Genomic DNA, 18,133 nt, shown 5'->3' on the forward strand with positions numbered 1-18,133 from the left:
GCAGTCTTGTTTGCTGTAGGAAAGACAAGGTATAATCTAAATGTCCTTCAATAAGGGAATGCTTAAAACAAGGTGTAACCACCTAATGTAACACTATGCAGTCACTAAAAAGAAGAAGGTATAGCTAACTGTATTGCTGTGCTATCACCTGAAAGATGTGAGACAGTGAAAACAAGAAACCATACACAGAGGATGCCACTCTTTGTTTTGTGGGGTCTTTTGTGTTTAATCCTAAATGTCACCAAATGTTTCCCTTGGAAAGACAAAGATAAGAAACCCTGGTAGTAAGAACTCATCAGACCAATCCCAGCCATCAGGAAAGCTGTGACAACAGCCCCTGACTTCCGAGGGCCTTGAGGGCAGCATCACCTGGATGGAATGCTCTGAGCCTTTCTTTTTTTCCCTTTGGTTTTCTGTGTCTGCTCTTCACCATCCACTTCATCTTCCTTCACTAATTCATTTACATCATCTTCACTATACTCTCCACCTGAAATCACACACATAATAGGGTGGTCAGACACATCAAGACAAGACATTTTCATTAAAAATAAAGTCTAGTAGTTTCCTCTATTCTTGGTCTAACTAAAATATCATTTCCTTAGGGAAGTCTTCCCTATTCTAGGCCTCCAGATCATCCATATTTCCCTCCATAAGTCAACCTGCTTATATTTGATGTTTGCAGTATCTATTATGCTCTCCACACCATGAGGACACATATCTGGTTTGTTAAGTCTTTGCTGAATGAATGAATGAATGAATGAATGAATGAATAGAAATTCCAATTCTACTGTACTGTTCAAAGAAGAAATTACTGTTCCCACCACAACTTGGGTATCTTTCAAAAGTAATCAAAAGAGGGGCACCTGGGTGGCTCAGTAGGTTAAGCGTCTGACTTCAGCTCAGGTCATGATTTCACAGTTAGTGGATTCGAGCCCCATGTTGGGCTCTGTGCTGACAGCTCACAGCCTGAAACCTACTTCAGATTCTGTGTCTCCATTTCCCTCTGCCTCTCCCCAACTTGTGCTCTGTCTCTGTCTCTCAAAAAAAAAAAAAAAAAAAAAGTAATCAAAAGAGACCTTGACAAAAAAGAGGCCTAAAGACTTCCAGGTAGACACAGCAGAAAGAACAAACATGTCTAGGGATGTCTAGGCAGCTCAGTCAGTTAGTGTCCAACTCTTGATTTCAACTCAGGTCACGATCCCACAGTTCATGGATTGAGCCCCGTGTCTGGCTCAGAGCCTGCTTGGGACTCTGTCTCTCCCTCTGTGCTTTTCCCCTGCTCACACGTGCACACGTTCTCTCAGTAAATAAACATTAAAAAAAAAAAAAAAAGTCCAGTTCCCATCCTCAGACACTGACATTCAGGGGTTCCCAACGAGAAGGTGTTACCTGGATGCCCAGGATGACCACGCTCTACAGGCATCAGTCAATAAATCCTATCCATATGGAGATTCAAGTAGTTTTCTTTTTTACTTCATGTAAACTTTCATTTGAAGCATAACACACACACTGAAAAGCACACAAATCTACTGTACAGCTCAATGAAATTACACAAAGAGAACACACTTGTATAACCAGACCTAGCTCAAAAATCAGAACACAACCAGCATCCCAGAAGGCCCCTTGTGCCCTGTTCCGGGCATTGGCCACCACCCCGTCCCAAGGACCATCGTGACTCCTAACACCACAGATCAGGTTTGCCTGGTTTCCACCCTTAAACAAACAGAAGCCTACAATTTGACTCCTGGGTGTCCAGCTTCTCTCACTCAACATGCTGTGTGTAGGTCACCTACTGTAGCTCAGTTTATTCACTCCCATTCTGAAGTAGTGTTTCACCGCATGACTGGACCATGATGTATTTATCCATTCTCCTGCTGATGAACAGTGAGGTTGTTTCCAGTTTGGGACTATTACAAATAGTACTGTTTTAAATATTCCTGTACATCAAATCAGCTTTTAAATATTTCACTCACAAAGAACCAAGGACCACCAAACATTTGAGGAAAGACTCCAATATGAAAGGCAAGACTGAAAACATGAAAGTCATTCAGAGATAACACAATAAGAAAAAAAAAGCCTTTATAAAATCTTCAAAAAGATAAAAGAACGTATTCCCATCACGACATAATGACTTCAGCATTTTTCAAAACACTTTAAAAAAACCTAGGGATTCCTGGGTGGCTCAGTCAGTTGAGTGTCCGACTTTGGCTCAGGTCATGATCTCACAGTACGACAGTGCAGAGCCAGCTTAGAACTCTCTCTCCCTCCTTCTCTCTCTGCTCCTCCCCTACTTGCATGCATCCATGCTCTCTCTCACTCTGAAAAATAAACTGAGGGTTGATGGGGGGTGGGGGAGAGGGGAAAGTGGGTGATGGGCATCGAGGAAGGCACTTGTTGGGATGAGCACTGGGTGTCGTATGGAAACCAATTTGTCAATAAATTATATTAAAAATAAATAAATAAACAAACAAACATTAAAAAAAAAACTTTAGGGGCGCCTGGGTGGCGCAGTCGGTTAAGCGTCCGACTTCAGCCAGGTCACGATCTCGCGGTCCGTGAGTTCGAGCCCCGCGTCAGGCTCTGGGCTGATGGCTCGGAGCCTGGAGCCTGTTTCTGATTCTGTGTCTCCCTCTCTCTCTGCCCCTCCCCCGTTCATGCTCTGTCTCTCTCTGTCCCAAAAATAAATAAAAAAACGTTGGAAAAAAAAAAACTTTAAAAACTCTTGAAAACTACAAATACCAATAGCAGAACAAAGCTGATGAGAAGCAGCCCATCACATGCATTCGACCCCAAGTGACAGGTGAAAGTGGTTCACGAACAAAGGACTGAGTTCCAGGCTAAGACAGCAGTCTGAACACACAAATGTCATTTTGCTTCCCTTGAAAGCCCAGTAAAATCACTACAGCAAAAAACATAAACCTACAAGCTAGGTAGGTACCTAGCTGCACTGTATTTGCAAAACAACAACAACAAAAACCCACAACACTGGAAGTTATCGATAAACAAAAAAACTAATGAAAATAGGTACCTGTAAGATTAGGGTTGAACAGAGTGGGATAGCAAGGGGTAAAAGCAAGAATTCTGTGTTTATCTTTCTGAAGAATTTTGAAAATCCCTTAAATTAAGAACAGTTGGAATAAACAAATACTTATTTGAATAAATAACTCTGCACCCAAACAATAACGTAACTGATAAGAAAGGATTTATTCCAAGGACTTCAGAAACACAGTATTTTGACTGTACACCCTTAGCAAGATCCATCGTGAAGACAAAAAACAAACAAAAACACAAAAAACAAAACAAAACAAAAAACTCTATTCCGTGTAGTAACATCAATGTTGGTATTTTGAACCTATTTCATGTTGTAGGTTAAAGCAAGTAATTATGCTGATCATGTTAGGGATCCAGATCTTCAGAGTAAGAGAAATGATGCACAATTATAAAATCAAAGAAATCAGATGAAAATTCAAATGTTAAAACTGCATTAAAAATACCAGTATGAGGGTGCACCTAGCTGGCTCAGCAGGTAGAGCATGTGACTCTTGATCTCGGGGTTATAAGTTCAAGGCCCACACTGGGTGCAGAGATTACTTAAAATCTTTAAAAAACATTAGTATGAACTCTAACTCTTTTTAAGATAAATATTTTCTTACTCTGTTCAATGAAATGGCACAGAAACAATGTCACTCTGGTAGCAATGGGCATCTATTCAGAGTCCAGATTATATCCCTTGATATGACTCATCATGAAAAGGGCTCCCTGGAAAAAAACAGGCAATTTCAGGTATGAGGGAAGGAAAGCACAAGGTGAAACTGGGACATCTTGCGGTGTCAGAAAGCAAGGTAGTTACTTAAGAATAATGGGTCACATTTAAAGGATATAAGATCCAGCTTAAAAGAACTTCTAGTGGCCAAAGGGATGACTTGAGCATTAAAAGGAACAAGTGTGAGTACATATAGTGAATCAATAAAAATCTGTACACCCTTTATGATATTTTTAAAAAATACAAAAAATAGGGATGCCTGGGTGGCTCCATTGGTTGGGTGTCCAATTCGGCTCAGGTCATAATCTCGGTCGGTGAGTTCAAGCTCCGCGTCAGGCTCTGTGCTGACAGCTCGGAGCCTGGAGCCTGCTTCGGGTTCTGTGTCTCCCTCTCTCTGCCCCCCCGCCCCGGCTCACACTCTGTCTCTCTCTCAAAAACAAGTAAACATTAAAAAAAAAATTTTAAGACAAAAAATGACTTGTACTACTTAAGCTACTATTAAAATTATTCCCTGTTTTGAAAGTTATTAAGGAAAATGAAGCAAACATTTATTCTGTCCCAGTTGATGAGAGAAAGCAATACATCACAGAAGAACATTAACTAAAAAATGTAGAAAAACCAAAGAATTAGAACAACATCACTTCTCACGCTGTAATGATAGCAATTTAAGCAAAGATTATCAAGTAATGTTCTCAAAACACAGTTTTAACAGTTAAGTGTATTACGACACAGAATTCTTCAGTTCAAAGGAAAGAAACAATTTTTTTAAAAAAATTTTTAATGTTTTTATTTATTTTTGAGACAGAGAGAGACAGAGCAGGAGCAAGGGAGGGGCAGAGAGAGAGGGAGACACAGAATCCGAAGCAGACTCCAGGCTCTGAACTGTCAGCACAGAGCCCAATGCGAGGCTTGAACTCATGGGACTGTCACATGACGACCTGAGCCAAAGCTGGACCTTTAACTAAGCCACCCAGGCGCCCTAAAGGAAAGAAACAATTACACAATAGAGGGGTCAGACTCTCATCATCTGGAGTCAGGAGTCGCAACTAAGGTGACCAACCTGGATTGTGTGTCTTTGATGTTAAGGCATTTTGAAACACACAGTCATCTATGATGCATTCTAGCCAAAAATACTTCATTTGAACCCACCCAGCATTTAGATCTAACTTGCAGAAATTTCAGAATTTCAGAATTCCAGAAAATTCAAAGGACAAAGGAACAACCTAAAAGACCAGGAGGGAGCAACCAAACAAATCTAGAAGACATTCTGCAGGACAGACATTCTGCAGGACGCACTGCTTGATCTCTTAAGCAAATCAATGTCATTACAGAGCATGCTAGATTAAAACAAATTTAAAAGATGGGACAACTAGGTGATATGGGTAGTGCTGAACCTAACTGATTTGAATAAACAAGCTACAGTCTACTCTGGGCCAAATGGGAAAATTTGAGTAAAGTCTGTATGTGAAGATGTGTCAAATGTTTACTGGAATGGACAGGGAGAGACTGTTCACTGAAAAGGGCAGATAACAAAGTAACATGAAAAAGTATGATTTCAGGTTGGGGTTAAAATACAAGTATCTACACCTGAGTGTAGAAAAAGACCAGCGTTCACTAAAGGATTAATACTGATAATCTCTGGGTGGTGGGAATGTAATGATTCTATTTTTTTATGCTTAACTGCCTGAATTTTCTAATTTTTTTACAAAGCTCATGTCCTGCTTTTATAGTAATATAAGGTTATTTTTCATCCTAAAAATGGGTAAATGTTGCAGACAGCTCAGATAAGGAGAAAAACATGACTCTGGATCTTACATATGTAAAAAGATGCTCAATCTCACTGATAAGAGATAAGCAAATTTTAAATTATACATACACACAAAAAGATCAAATCCCATGCAGTTACTATGACAAAAAAGAAAAAAAGGGTAAGAAGCAAATAACATCCTTGTAGATAATAAAGAACAAAATGAATACATCTTGTCCAAAGACAGAGCTTCCCATCACCTTTTCAGTCCCCCATGCTTAAATCTGAGCCGAACAACTATGAATCACTGAAAATCTTCTAGTAAAGCCAAAAGCAAACATATAGGGTGAATAAAAATCACCTTAGAGAAATGTTTCGTCACATTCTGAGGCTAGCAATACCTGCTACTAAAACAAGACAAGGAAATTACAAGAAAACTACAGACCAACATCCCTCATAAACAAATGCGAAAATTCTCAACAAATACAAGCAAATAAAATTCAGCAATGTATAAAAAGAATTGTCCATGATGACCAAGTGAGTTTTATCCCAGAAATAAAAGGCTGTTCAAAATTCAAAAATCAATCACTAACTCACCATATTAGGAGAAAGAAAAATCACACATAATCTTTTCAACAGAGGAAAAGCATATGACAAAATTCACTTCTCAGCAAATTAGGAGTAAGGGCAACTTCTTTAACCTGATAAAATGCATCTGTAAGGAGCAGTATATGCAGACTGCCAGGGTTCAAATCTTACCTCATCTACTCTGTAGCTGAACAACTTTGGGCAATTTGCTTAATTCTCTGTGCTTCAACTCCTTCGTCTGTAAAACGTGGAGAACAGCACATATTCATCAGTGTTATGTGATTGAGCTAGTAATGAGTTAGTCCCCGTAAAGTGCTTAAAGCACACACACAAGGCATGTGTAATGCATAGCTAACATACTAGTGAAACACTGATAATTTCCTCTTAAAATGGGAACAAGGACGTTCACTCTCACCGCTCCTACTCAACATCACACTTGAAGTCTTATCAAGAGCAGAAAGGCAAGCAAAAGAAACAAAAGGCATACCAATTGTAAAAGAAAAACTAAAATGGCTTCTATATACAGACATCATGATCTCTCTTTTTTAATTTATTTATTTTGAGAGAGTGAGAACACAAGCACACACGTGAGTGGGTGAAGAGGCAGAAAGAAAAACAGAGGAAGAATCCCAAGCAGGCTCCATGCTGTCAGTGCAGAGCCCAACATGGGGCTAGATCCCATGAACTGTGAAATCATGACCTGAGAAGAAATCAAGAGGCGGATGCTTAACCAACTGAGCTTACCTAGGTGTCCCTCATAATCTCTTTTATTTGGAGAGGAAAGGGTGAGGGTGGCCTTGGAACTGTTAATTCTGGTGATGGTCACACAACTCTAAGCATTTCTCAAAACTGATAGAACAGTACATTGAAAAGAGTAAATTTTACTGTATGTAAGTTAAACATTAAAAATTTTAAATTAGTTTTAATATCCACAGAGCACTAAGATTCAGCACTATGAAACGAGAACATGCTATAAAAAAGGACTATTCGAGGAACAACAAAGTTATTCAAATGTAAAAATATGAAAGGAAAAAATACAGGAGTTGAAGATACTGATAATTTCCCATGAAGTGGAAAAAAGTCAAGGGTTAGAAAATAGTCAAGGGGGGGGGCGCCTGGGTGGCTCAGTCGGTTGAGTGGCCGACTTTGGCTCAGGTCATGATCTAGCAGTCTGTGAGTTTGAGCCCCGCATCAGGCTCTGTGCTGACAGCTCAGAAGTTAGTAAAGCAATAAAGCAGCTCCTTTAACATTCTAATTGAAAGCTATCATTATAAATCCTAGAATTATTATTACAAAACAGAATTCTATACCAAACAAGCACTAATTAGGCCTTAGGGTAACATCATTATTTTTAGAAATACTGTTTTCACACCTTGAATGTCTACTATGCATCATCCGTGCTCAAGTAGTTGAGCATTTATTCTCATTTCGGTGGAACATGCTAAGGAAAAAAAGACAACACAGGACCCAAGAAGCGGAATCCAACAGAAAAGGGAGATAGATGAATGGAACACCCAGAGGGGTGATGGTGACAAAGATACTAGGTTTAAAAGTGGTAAAACCAAGGCAAGGCGGAAGTCAGAAGGCAAAGACAGGACTTCAAGATGAAAGTAAAAGATTATTTAATGAATCGAATTACCTTGGGAGATGATTTTTATACAATTCTGAGAATTTAGGGTCAAATTAATAGTAAGGACATAGACACCTAAGCAACAACAAAATGGCAATTATTAACTCCACAGAAAGCAAGTAGTGTAGGAAAAGCAATCTCGGGATCTATCACCTGGTTCAGAGCTGAACTTGGGGTTGTTCACAGTCAGTACAAAAATGTAAACATGGAATACTGATCTAACCAAAATTAGACATGGTGACAAGGGCAGGCTGGGGAGTTGGGGAGGGCCTGATGGTGGAAGGGTGTGTGTTGGGAATGAGGGGGAAGAAGAGGGTATTAAAATAAGACCTACCGTGCCTGGGTGAAGCCCACACACAATGAAAATACCAAATTAAAAACTGGAAAGCAGTTTCTTCCACGGGGGAATGAAGCAGGATGAAGGGTGATGGGAACCATTAGTTTTCAAGACAGGCCTTTTAGAAATATTTGACTATGTTTATGTGGATGCACAACTTTCATTAAAACGAAAACTAGCTTGGGGCGCCTGGGTGGCGCAGTCGGTTAAGCGTCCGACTTCAGCCATGTCACGATCTCGCGGTCCGTGAGTTCGAGCCCCGCGTCGGGCTCTGGGCTGATGGCTCAGAGCCTGGAGCCTGTTTCCGATTCTGTGTCTCCCTCTCTCTCTGCCCCTCCCCCGTTCATGCTCTGTCTCTCTCTGTCCCCAAAATAATAAACGTTGAAAAAAAAATTAAAAAAAAAAAACGAAAACTAGCTTTCAGATAACCACTCTGGCCATCACAAGACCAATGTTGGTGGACAAGAATGGAAATGGTATCGGGCAAACCAGTTGGGAAGCTATGCCTTAATCCTAGCGAAGAACGGCAGTTTGGTAGCAGCGAGTGAGATTGGCGAGGAAGCGGTCAGAAAACGATTTTCCACGTAGACACAACAGCACTTATTGACTGCTTGAACCAGGAGAGAAAGTAAGGATGGATGAGTCCTAAGGGTTTTTTGTTTGATGGGAGCGACTGTGTGGGTAGATCCTTTCAATGAGATGGGGCAGTCTGAGGGAAGGCGCAGGATGGGGAAGGGGTAGGTTCGAATGACCCCTTTAAGTTTGACAAACCTACGCCAAAAAGAGGAAGGCGGGGGGGGGGGGGGGGAGGAGCTGAAAAGAGAGTAACAGGTATACGTCGCAAAAGGACAAAATGCATCATACGTGAACTTTCTAATAACTAGATCCCATGCGAGGGCAGAGAGTAGACAGATTTATCTTGGCCGTGGTGCCGGCTGGCAAGCCCCTCGGGACGAAAGGTCTGACGACAACATCCTACGCTCACACTGCCTTTCACGGGAGTTCAGTACTAGCGCGGTGCGGGTACCGATAGCCACCGCCAGCGTCCCCAGATCGGGGTGGTGCTCACGTGCCGGTTCCCGCGCTCCGGGAAGGGGCGGAGGCTCGAGCCAGGCCGCGGGCAGTGGCAGTGCGAGACGCCCGCGTGCACGCGTCTCGGCCCCGCACCACCGCGCGGAGAAAGCACGCGGGCGAGGATGCGGGGCTCGCGCGGTGGGGACGCTCGAGACCGGCGCCACCGGGGGCCCCGGGCCACGCACGCCGGACCAAACACGCCTCACGTGAAGCGCGGGGCGGGGCAAGCCTCCTCTCGCCTGCGGCCCAAACGCTCACCCGACGGCACGTAGTCTTCGTCCTCCTCTGAGGTGGAGAAGTCTTCAGAATCGAATTCCTCCATGTTGCTGCTGCACCGGGCGGACGAAGCCACAGGACCGCAGCAACTGCCCCCAACGGCAAATCTCTAGGGAGAGACCATAGAGCTGCGGTGGGGGAGCCGGCGGCTGGGGCGGCCCCCACAACGTGTGCGCGTGCGCAAAAAGGGCTACGTATTCCAAACGCGACACTTCCGGGCCAATGCCTAGCGCCTGGCGCTGCTGTGGTGGTTGACGGAGCACAGGCTCCGCGTGGAAGCGGTGCCTGATGGAACTTGTAGTCTCCAGCACTGTCTGGACGCTTCGATTTAATAAATGTGCTTAAACAAAATTATATGTCTGTGGTATTACAGTTGACGTTCGTTATTTACAGCTTGGTATTTTCGAATCGCTTACTTGCTTAAACTTACTGTAACCCCAAAATCAATATTCGCGGTGCTTTCTGGGGTTATTCGCGGACATGCGCAGAGGATGAAAAGCTGGAGTCAACCAGCGGTGCGGGGTACTAGCAGAGGTTGAACAAGGCAGACAATGGGCTTTCTTGCCTCATCTCTCATGCTGTAAATAATTGTCCTATTTGCAGTCTATTTGGTGCCACGTTTTTTGCGTTTCCGTGCTTTTTGTTGGTGATTTTGCTGTTAAAAATGACCCCCAAGCGTAGTGGTGAAGTGGTGCCTAGTGCTCCTAAGCGCAAGAAGGCTGTCATGTGCCTTATGGAGAAAATACGTGTGCTAGATAAGCTTCGTTCAGGCATGAGTTGTAGTGCTGTTGGCCGTGAGTTCAATGTTAATGAATCAACAATCCGGTACATCAAGAAAAAGGAAAAGGAAATTCGCCGATCTGTACGTGAGGCTGCTCCGGAAAGTGCTAAAGTAACGTCTATAGTGCGTGAGGAAGCTATGGAAAAGATGGAAAAGCGGCTAAATTTGTGGATTCATGAGATGACAACCGATAAAAAAGGCGTGGTGGACAGCATTGTCGTGAGGCTGAAAGCCAAAGAAATTTACGGTCATGTAACCCAAGGCCAGAAAAACGTTAAACCTTTCTCCGCCAGCGCTGGCTGGCTTGCACGTTTCAAAAGGCGATATGGTGTGAACAATGTTAAACTTGCAGGTGAGGCAAGTTCTGCAGATCGGGAGGCTGCAGAAGAATTTAAAAAACATTTGCTGAGTGTTATACAGGACAAAGGATACGTGGAAGAGCAGGTTTTCAACGCTGATGAGACTGGCTTATTTTACAAGGACGTTGGCAAAAGAACCTATATAACACAAATGGCCTGCAAAGCCCCTGGCTTTAAATCATTCCAAGACTATGCAACCTTGCTGTTGTGCACTAATGCCAAGGGCGACTTCAAGTGCAAACCTCTAATGGTATACAGAGCCCAGAATCCACAAGCACTTAAAGGGAAAAGCGTCAACCATATGCCTGTCCATTGGAGATGGAACAAAAAAGCGTGGATGACATCCAGCTGGTTCCACAACTGCTTCGTACCGGAAGTTGAATGCTATCTCCAGGGCAGAAACCTTGCCTTCAAGGTTTTATTAATTTTGGATAACGCCCCAGTCCATTGCTGTGAAGAACTCAAAAATGCCCACCCCAACGTAGAAGTTCTTTTCATGCCCCCAAACACTACCTCTCTCATCCAACCCCTGGATCAGGGTATAATAAAAGCTTTCAAGGCACACTATACCAGGGAGCTTTATAGCAAAGGTTTCCAGGCTCTCGAATCCAACAAGGAAACTACCATGATGGACTATTGGAAGTCCGTTACCATACGTAACGTTATTGATTATGTTGGGACAGCCTGGGGCAGCATCAAACAAGCTACTATCAATAGCTGTTGGAAAAATGTTTGGCCAGACTGTGTGCAAAATTTCGAAGGCTTTGAAGGTGTTGCAGAAAGCATAAAGAAGAGTGTCGAAAACATAATGCATATCGCACGGCAAATAAGTGGAGAAGGCTTTGACGACATGAAGGAGGAAGATGTGGAGGAAATTTTGGCAGAGAAGGCAGTAGAACCCACCAACGAAGACCTGGACGAGATGGCAAAACAAGGCATTGGGGTCGGCAGTGATGAGGACGGCGATGAGAGTCAGCCTAAGACTTCAATAATTGACCCTCTTACAGCGACCAAAATATCAGAATGGAATTCTGCCTTGGAAAGAATTTTCAATGACATGATAGAGTGTGACCCTATGCTTGATCGCAGCCTCAAATTTAAGCGCCTCACCTCCACAGCATTTGCCCCTTATGCCGAGATGCTTAAAGATTTGAGGCAAAAAGCTAAGCAGACAAGGCTGACCCAACTTTTCGAGCCAGTTTGGGAGGAAAAATCGCCGACTCCGTCAACAAGTCACGAGAGGCAAACTCCTGAGGTTGAACTGCCAAATGTTGACATGCTTCCCTCTTCCTCTTCTGCAGAATAAACTCCACCTACCTCCCCCGTGGTTATCGTGGGGCAAACCAAGGTCAAGAGGTTTAACCACACTGTGTGCTGTAGCATCACACATCCTGCAGTTCCATCAACAGTAAGATTTTAGTTAATGTTTTAATGAAATCTCTAACGTTTTCCACACTCTATTTGCATTACTGTGAAATATACAGTATGTGTTGACGTACTCTGTGTTTATGTGAATATTGTATGTTATACTGTGTGTTTGCTACATGTACTACATATGATTACTGCATGTGTGTGTCTGACTGAGGAAAAAAGTAATACAATCTCAGTATTGTAGAGAACGTTACACAAAAATGCTGTAATTGAAACCGTGTTTTATTATATAAAAATACTGCACATAATTATTGTGAGAAAGATGTATTAAATAAGGTGTTCTTGAACAGAAACACACATGAAACAAGATTATGTACTGATCAGTTGACAAAAAAGATTGTGACCGGAGACTAACAGGAACCCAACCCTGTACTGCTAACTGAATGTGCACGATGACTTTATAACCATAACTACTGTGAACGAGAATCAACTGAATCCTAGAATTCAGACAACACCCACGTGCATCCTTCAAGTTAATCCACATGGAAGTACGGCCACCTATGGTCTCTATCATTTTATCAGATTAAAAATATTTCTTAATTAGACTCCAATTATGGGAAGCAGTAATCAGAAACAGATACACAGGAGACAGCAACAATTAACATCCTTTTGTTCAGGTTTAGGGTTTTTCTCAGCTGAAAATTGCTCTTCATTGTTACTCTATACTAGTCTGGGTTTGAGTCACCCAGTCCTAGCGTTAATCTAAGAAATAGATGAACACACCTGTGATTAAAAGGACATTATGGTGAATGGGTGACAGGCATTAAGGAGGGCACTTTTCAGGATGAGCTCTGGGTGTCATATCTAAGAGATGAATCACTCACTGGGTTCTACTCCTGAAGCCAAGACCACACTGTATGTTAACTAGCTTGAAAATAAAAATAAATGTTAAAAAGGGGCACTGTGGTGGCACTATAGCAGCAAACTTTTAAAAACAGCCTAATTGGGGACACCTGGGTGCCTCAGTCAGTTAAGTGTCCAACTTCAGCTCAGGTCATGATCTCGTGGTTCATGGGTTCCAGCCCTGCATCGGGCTCTGTGCTGACATCTCAGAGCCTAGCCTGCTTCAGATTCTGTGTTTCCCCCTCTCCCTGCCCCTCCCACACTTGTGCGCTCTCTCTCTCTCTCTCTCACTCGCTCTCAAAAATAAAATAAAACATTACAAATAAATAAATAAAAACAGTTAATTGAAACATAATTCACAGACCATAAAATGTACCCATCTAAAGTACACAGTTCAGGGGTGCCTGGCTGGCTCAGTTGGTAGAGCATGTGACTCTTGATCTTGGGGTTGTGAGGTCAAGCCCCATGTTGGGTGTAGAGATTGCCTAAATAAATAAACTTTAAAGTGCACAACTCAATAGTTCTGGTAAATTCAGACTTGTGCAGCCATCACATAAAAAAATGAGCCTCTGACCCATTTCTCCCCAATCCCCAGCCTCAGGCTAATCTGTCTCTATAAACTTGCCTATTCTGGACTTTTCATGTAAATGGTATTATACAACATGTGGCCTTTTGTAACTGTCTCCTTTCACTTAACACATCTTCAGAGGTAATTTCTCTTTGGGATGTACCTGTGGAATTGCTTGATCATATAGAAATCATATGCTTTACCTTTCGGGGAACCGCCAGATTGCTTCCCAAAGCAGCTGTGCCATTTTATAACCTCAACAACAATGCCTGAAGGTTCCAGTTTCTGCACACCTTGCCAAACCCCTTGTCTTTTTTATTAAAGCCATCCTAGTGGGTGTGAGTGGCATTTCATTGTAGTTTTTATTTGTACTTCCCTGATGACTGATATTAAACATCTTTTTATGTCTTTATTGGCCATGATATATGTTCTTCAGAGAATGTCTATTCAGATCTTTTGCCCATTTTGAAACCAGGTCATTTGTCTTTTTACTTACTTTTTTAACATTTATTTATTGTTGACAGAGAGAGACAGAGCACGAGCAGGGGAGGGGAGGGGCAGACAGAGGGAGACACAGAATCCGAAGCAGGCTCCCGGCTCCGAGCCGTCAGCACAGAGCCAGACGCGGGGCTCGAACCCACGAACCACGAGATCATGACCTGAGCCGAAGTCGGACACTTAGCCCACTGAGCCACCCAGGTGCCCCATCATTTGTCTTTTTATTATTGAGTTTTAAGAGTTCTTTATATATTCTAAATAGCCGTCTCTTATAAACCATAGGACTTGAATAATTCCTTCTATTCTGTGGCGTGTCTTTCTACACCCTTGATGGCATCCTTTGAAGCATAACATTTTTAAATTTTGACCAAGTCCAATTTATTTTTCTCTGGTCCCTTGTGCTTTTGGGGTTCTATCTAAGAAGGCTTTGCCTAACTCAAGATCACAAAACATACTCTCGTTTTCTTCTGAGCTTTATAGTTTTAGTTCTTACATTCGGGTCTGTGCTTCAGGTAGATCGTCCTTATGGGAGGATAAGAGAAAAGTAGATGTGAAATTAGGACTCAGTATTTGGGAGTTTACCATGCCAGCCTCTTTCCTTGGACACTGTAAATGGACCCTGCAGTGACAAACTGGGATGTAGCTTTTTGCCCCCGGGGAAAAGGATGCGTTAGAATTCTCCAACACACTCTCCCCCAGCATCATCTCATTTCTCCCAGTCTCTTTGCAGCTCACTGTCACTCCATGCATTTGTTCAAATTCAGTTTCCAGCCACTTTAAGGATAATCAGGGTAGGAGCTAGTTTCCATTATTCCAAATAGTTTTTTTTTTTTTAACTTTTTTTTCAACGTTTTTTATTTATTTTTGGGACAGAGAGAGACAGAGCATGAATGGGGGAGGGGCAGAGAGAGAGGGAGACACAGAATCGGAACCAGGCTCCAGGCTCCGAGCCATCAGCCCAGAGCCTGACGCCAGGCTCGAACTCATGGACCGCGAGATCGTGACCTGGCTGAAGTTGGACGCTTAACCGACTGCGCCACCCAGGCGCCCCTATTTCAAATAGTTTAACAGAGCCCAAATCCAGCTCAAAGGCATGCATTGTTTGACCTGAAAAGCATTTTATGTGAATTCAAGTTTGTTGCAAGCACTTAAAAATTGAGATGTCAACCTAGATTTCCAACTTCCCCTGAAAAACTGGAAAATCTGGACATACTGGGCTCAAAATCCCATAAAGTAAGGGACTAAGTAATGGTTGGCCCCTTTAGACAGGGCTCTCCAGTTGGCCAGAGTACAAACTCCCTAGAAGATTCCTGGTTCATTATTACTGTGTTGTCTTAGCAAGAGTTTGTGGGGTCCTCTCTACCATACTCAGCACCTTTATTTATTTTTGAGAGAGAGACAGAGTGTGAGCAGGGGAGGGGCAGAGAGAGAGGGAGACACAGAATCCGAAGCAGGCTCCAGGCTCTGAGCTGTCAGCACAGAGCCTGACGTGGGGCTCAAACCCATGAGCTGTGAGATCAAGACATGAGCCGAAGTCAGATGCTCAACCAGGTGCCCCCATACTCAGCACCTTCAGCCCCTCCTCTTCTACAGTCTCTTTCCATTGTCCAATCTTGGGTTATCACCTTTTGAAAACTGAAGACAAGCTCCTCCTCTTAGGTCCTGGATACATACAGTCTTGGGGGCTTCTGGCCAAACTCTGCATGTGGAGTTCTCCTGGGGTGCTAAATATTGTTCTGTACCTTGATCTGAGTGGTATTCAGCATAAATGTGTGAACACATATACGTTCATCAAGCTACACATTTGAGATTTGTGCACTTTACTGTATATTATGCTTCAATAAAAACTACAGAGACATGGTGGATGGGCAGTCTACTGCCAGACATTGTCTGTCTACAATGCCAGGAACTACAGTGGTCATCTTGTGCCCATGATGTAAGCTACCCAAAGAGGCCGATCCAATATGCTGAAAATGGCAGAACAGAAAAAGACTTACAATGTCAATGAAGAGTACTAAACCAATGTTGGGAGCCTCTCGTCACGTGAATTTACTGTTGAAATATTTCTTTTTCATACATCTTATCAGCTTTTGTCTATGCCAGTGTGGTTTCATACAAAAAGCTTCCAGTTGATAAGATCTAGCCCACAAAGTGCAGTTAAGAGGACTCAAGATTACATATTAAGTACAGTTTAATCACACCTTTGAACAAGAATTTTGCCATAAATTAGTAAGACGCTGAACATAAAAGGAATACAGCCAAACATATGTTAAGTAGTAAGTTATTTAAAACTCCCTAAATTTAAGTCAGATGTTACTGCAAGATTCAGTTCATTGGCCACTGAATATAAAAATAATAGTCCCAGTTCACAGAATTGAAATTCTTTATTGATAAACATTTATACCAGAATTAGAAATGTCAGTAGAAAAATAAAATTTAAATAATTTTCTATTGTACAAAGATTTGATCATTTGGACTGTAGCAGTTGGTGAAATAATCTAATACAAAAGCTAAGCTGATTTTAGTGACAACCAGCCAAACTAATGCACGAAACAGAAATGCACACACACCACACTTCCTGCCTGGGGCTGGCTGATGGCGGCCGGCCTCACCTCCCAGGAAACGGTTTCTTAGGGAAGGTCGATATGCACTGCAGTTGTAGTAAGAACTTAATACACACCAGAGCAGTCAGAAAGGACACTGAAACTGAAAGCCAACATACAATTCCCAATTTAAAAAACATGGGGTGCCTGGATGGCTCAGTCGGTTAAGCAGCTGTCTTCAGCTCAGGTCATGATCTCACAGTTGGGGAGTTCGAGCCCCAAATCAGGCCCTGTACTGACAGCTCGGAGCCTGGAGCCTGCTTCGGATTCTGTCTCCCTCTCTCTCTGTCCCTCCCCCCCCCCCCTCTCAGAAATAAATAAAACGTTAAAAAAAATTAGAAAACATAAGGAATGGCTTAATGATTTGCATCAACTTTTTCTCACTGGTTTAGACATTTCCAGTAAATGTTTTGCTGCAAAATTTAAAAATGAGTTAAGAGCACAGAGACATCCTTCTTGTGGAATATTCATTGCAATTTGTACATGGACTTAAGTTTTCGTGAAATGCCTCCCCCACCCCCGCCAAGCCCCCGTATTAAAGAATCCAGCTTTTATGACTGCGAGCTGCCTCCTTCCCCTGCATAAAAAATACTTAAAAAAAAAAAAAAAAAAGTGGATATCTAGCTGGGAAGGGGTGTTTGCACAGCCACTAAGAAAGCCAGTTGTTGGCAAAAATTCTACAAACCTATATATGGTAAAATAAAATGTTCAGCACAAATGCCAGTATTTTTCCACGAGTGACCACCCCCAAATAATTGTGTATTTGAGACAAGAAATTAAAAAAAAAAAAAATCCAAAAAAGTTTAGACATTCTTTATCATCCAAATAGTTTTTCCTTAAAAACATCTCAAGCTACAAAGCTCAATCTATATAAAGGTCTATAGAAATTTATTCACAGTAGAATGTTCACATATGGGGATGGATGAAATATTCAGTAATTTAAAGATATAGTTTATATTTGAAGTTTTAAAAAAGCAGATCATCAAAATATGGCAAACAAACAAACAAACAAAGATGGGAACAAAAACACCTTTCAAAATGCACTAACTTTTGTGTCTTGGCTCTAAAAGAAAAATAACCAAATATTTAAATCATCTATCAGTATGTTCAAAAATTAGTATTCAGGAAGAGGGGCCTACCAACCATAGGCCCACGTGTTTAACTTGTGAAATTCTATCCAAAATGTTTTAGGTGAGAATTCTAATAAGAGGTATATTTCAAGAGAGATGATTAAAATAATTTTCTACAATAAAGGATATAACGTCCCCACTTTTTCTTTTTTTTTTTTAGAGTTTATCTTGAGAGAGCAGGGAGGATAGGGAGGAGGGAGAGGAGGAGGGGGGAGAGAGAGGAAGAGAGAGAAAGAAAAAGAGAGAGAGAGAGAGAGAGAGAGAGAGAGAATCCTAAGCAGGCTCTGTGAGGAGCCCAAAGCAGGGCTTGAACCCAGAAACCGTGAGATGATGACCTGAGTCAACATCAAGAGTCAGACACTCAACCGACTGAGCCACTCAGGCACCCCTGTCCCCAAGTGTCTTAAATTGAAGGGCTACTTTGCAAAAATCACAGCTCCTTGAACTAGAAAAAGGAGTCTTATTTAAAGACTTAGGGCACCAGGCTGGCTCAGCCAGTGGAGCA

The 18,133-nt window shown here is 42.2% G+C and overlaps 2 protein-coding genes across 6 annotated transcripts in view; one reads left to right on the top strand and one right to left on the bottom strand.

Annotated features, from left to right (window-relative positions):
• The window catches only part of CFDP1 (craniofacial development protein 1), a 121,246-nt gene extending 111,642 nt beyond the window's left edge, over positions 1–9,604 (bottom strand). For 3 of the 5 annotated variants that reach the window (XM_019820080.3, XM_003998254.6, XM_045047088.1), the window contains exons 1-2: positions 9,398–9,603; positions 370–487 (exon numbers count right to left, since the gene is read on the bottom strand). In XM_019820080.3, coding sequence (XP_019675639.1) covers positions 370–487; positions 9,398–9,461 — 182 coding nt within the window. In that variant the 5' untranslated portion in view covers positions 9,462–9,603. Of the gene's footprint in view, positions 1–369; positions 488–3,653; positions 3,760–9,397 lie in introns of all 5 variants that reach the window. The other 2 variants (XM_019820079.3, XM_023245704.2) reach the window with 2 other exon arrangements.
• Positions 9,605–10,079: 475 nt separating this feature from the next.
• On the top strand, positions 10,080–11,861 carry LOC123382220 (tigger transposable element-derived protein 1-like). The gene has a single exon (XM_045045857.1). The coding sequence runs from the start codon at positions 10,080–10,082 to the stop codon at positions 11,859–11,861; it is 1,782 nt and encodes a 593-aa protein (XP_044901792.1).
• Positions 11,862–18,133: the final 6,272 nt, after the last annotated feature.

This window comes from Felis catus, chromosome E2, assembly GCF_018350175.1.
Source record: "Felis catus isolate Fca126 chromosome E2, F.catus_Fca126_mat1.0, whole genome shotgun sequence".
Lineage (NCBI taxonomy): Eukaryota > Metazoa > Chordata > Mammalia > Carnivora > Felidae > Felis > Felis catus.